We start from the raw sequence: 1621 nt of genomic DNA, 5'->3' as shown, positions 1-1621 counted from the left end.
ATATCCATTCTATAAATAAATAAATATCTTGTGTAAAATTGTATCGTATTTAATAGTTTTTCCTAGTAAAATATAAACTATTTTATATACCCCTCGTTCGACATCAACAATCAAGGAGACAAATCTATATAACTAATAGCAAAGTAGATACGGATTTTGTTCCCACACGTATGCTTGGAGCCTATGAACAAGCTTGAGGTTGGACGCCCATAAAAGCACTTTTAGCTTTATGTTCCGCACCACAATCGATCGACAAGTGAATTTGTTGTTGAAGATATAATCGTTCCTCGCCATCCAAATGGCTCAAATAGTCGCGGGACCAATCATTTTCCAATACTTTGAAGCTTTTATCCCCATTCCATAGTACCAATCGAACGAGAAATCAACCAAGTATCTTGGAAGTATCCATCGGATATTGCACCATCGAAAAAGATCCGCCCAAATAGCCGAAGACCACTTGCAATGAAGAGGCAAGTGATCAATGGATTCAACATGAGACAAACACCAAAAACATAAAGAGGATTGATTAGGAGGCAAAATATTTCTTCTTGCCAAAACTTCTTTAACGGGAATACTATTTTTTAACGCGAGCCAATGAAAGATCATAACTTTTGAAGGAACATTATTACCCCATACAACTTTTGGCCACGCGGGAACAACCACATTGCTCGATTGAACCATGATTCTGATGGAGTCAGCGATCGTAAATGGGCCTGAAGGGCTTAGCGGCCCATACAACATGATCCTGGGATGAATCAGTGAGGTGGAAACGAGACAGCAAACAAGTAAGTTGGTTAACTTTTAAAACATTGTAAGGAGATAAAGGAAGAGCAAGATGGAAATTCCAACCAAGTTGTTGTTCATCAATATTGGAGGGATATCGAAATAGTTTTACACTTCCCATTTTTTGCTCACAAATAAAGAATAAAGACGGGAAATCATCCTTTAAAATATGTCCATCGGCCCACGTATCGTTCCAAAACAAAATACTAGCCCCGTTTCCAACATTCCACTTCCATATATAAGACCCGATAATATTTTGTGCACTATCAACATTTTGTAAGTTTATCAAATCTTTCCATATTGGCGATAATTGAGAAGTGCGTAAAGAAGAAACGTTATTCAAAAGCTTACCCCGGAAGGAAGGACCGAAAGAAGCTACAACGATGGACTTCCATAAAGCTTGTTTGTCCGATTTCAACTGAACCCACCATTTAGCCAACATTGCTAAATTTTTTAAACGAAGCGGAGTAATGCCCAAACCGCCCAATTCATTAGGAAGACAAACCGCCTCCCAATTAACCAAGAATGTTTTCTTTTTTAAACAATCACCGCCCCAAAGGAAGTTTCTTCTATATCTTTCAAGTTGCTTTAGAACGGACGCGGGAGCTCATGACGGTGGCGATCCAATGTTACTTCTTCCACGATATGATTAAAGAAAAGATATCCGTCCTCCAAATAGAAAGAAGACCTCCCGATCTTTCACATGCCTCAATTTGGACAGAATCATAGGCATAATGTTTCCAAAATTCGTTTAAGACAGGTTGACTAACTTGTTTGACAATAGTCTCTTGGATTGCAAAAAATTGAAGTTGAAAACGATTAACTAACTCACCCGTCA

General features: G+C 38.3%; 1 protein-coding gene across 1 annotated transcript; it reads right to left on the bottom strand.

Moving 5' to 3' along the window:
- Positions 1 to 303: 303 nt before the first annotated feature.
- LOC139889986 (uncharacterized) lies at positions 304 to 681 on the bottom strand. The gene has a single exon (XM_071872895.1). The coding sequence runs from the start codon at positions 679 to 681 to the stop codon at positions 304 to 306; it is 378 nt and encodes a 125-aa protein (XP_071728996.1).
- Positions 682 to 1621: the final 940 nt, after the last annotated feature.

Source organism: Rutidosis leptorrhynchoides, chromosome 2, assembly GCF_046630445.1.
Source record: "Rutidosis leptorrhynchoides isolate AG116_Rl617_1_P2 chromosome 2, CSIRO_AGI_Rlap_v1, whole genome shotgun sequence".
In the NCBI taxonomy this organism is placed as follows: domain Eukaryota; kingdom Viridiplantae; phylum Streptophyta; class Magnoliopsida; order Asterales; family Asteraceae; genus Rutidosis; species Rutidosis leptorrhynchoides.
The sequence above is the reverse complement of the archived record's forward strand: the minus strand, read 5'-3'. Positions and strand labels throughout refer to the sequence as shown.

Coding starts and splice junctions, on each gene's coding strand:
- LOC139889986 (XM_071872895.1), bottom strand. CDS start 681: ATGGTTCAATCGAGCAATGTGGTTGTTCCCGCGTGGCCAAAAGTTGTA.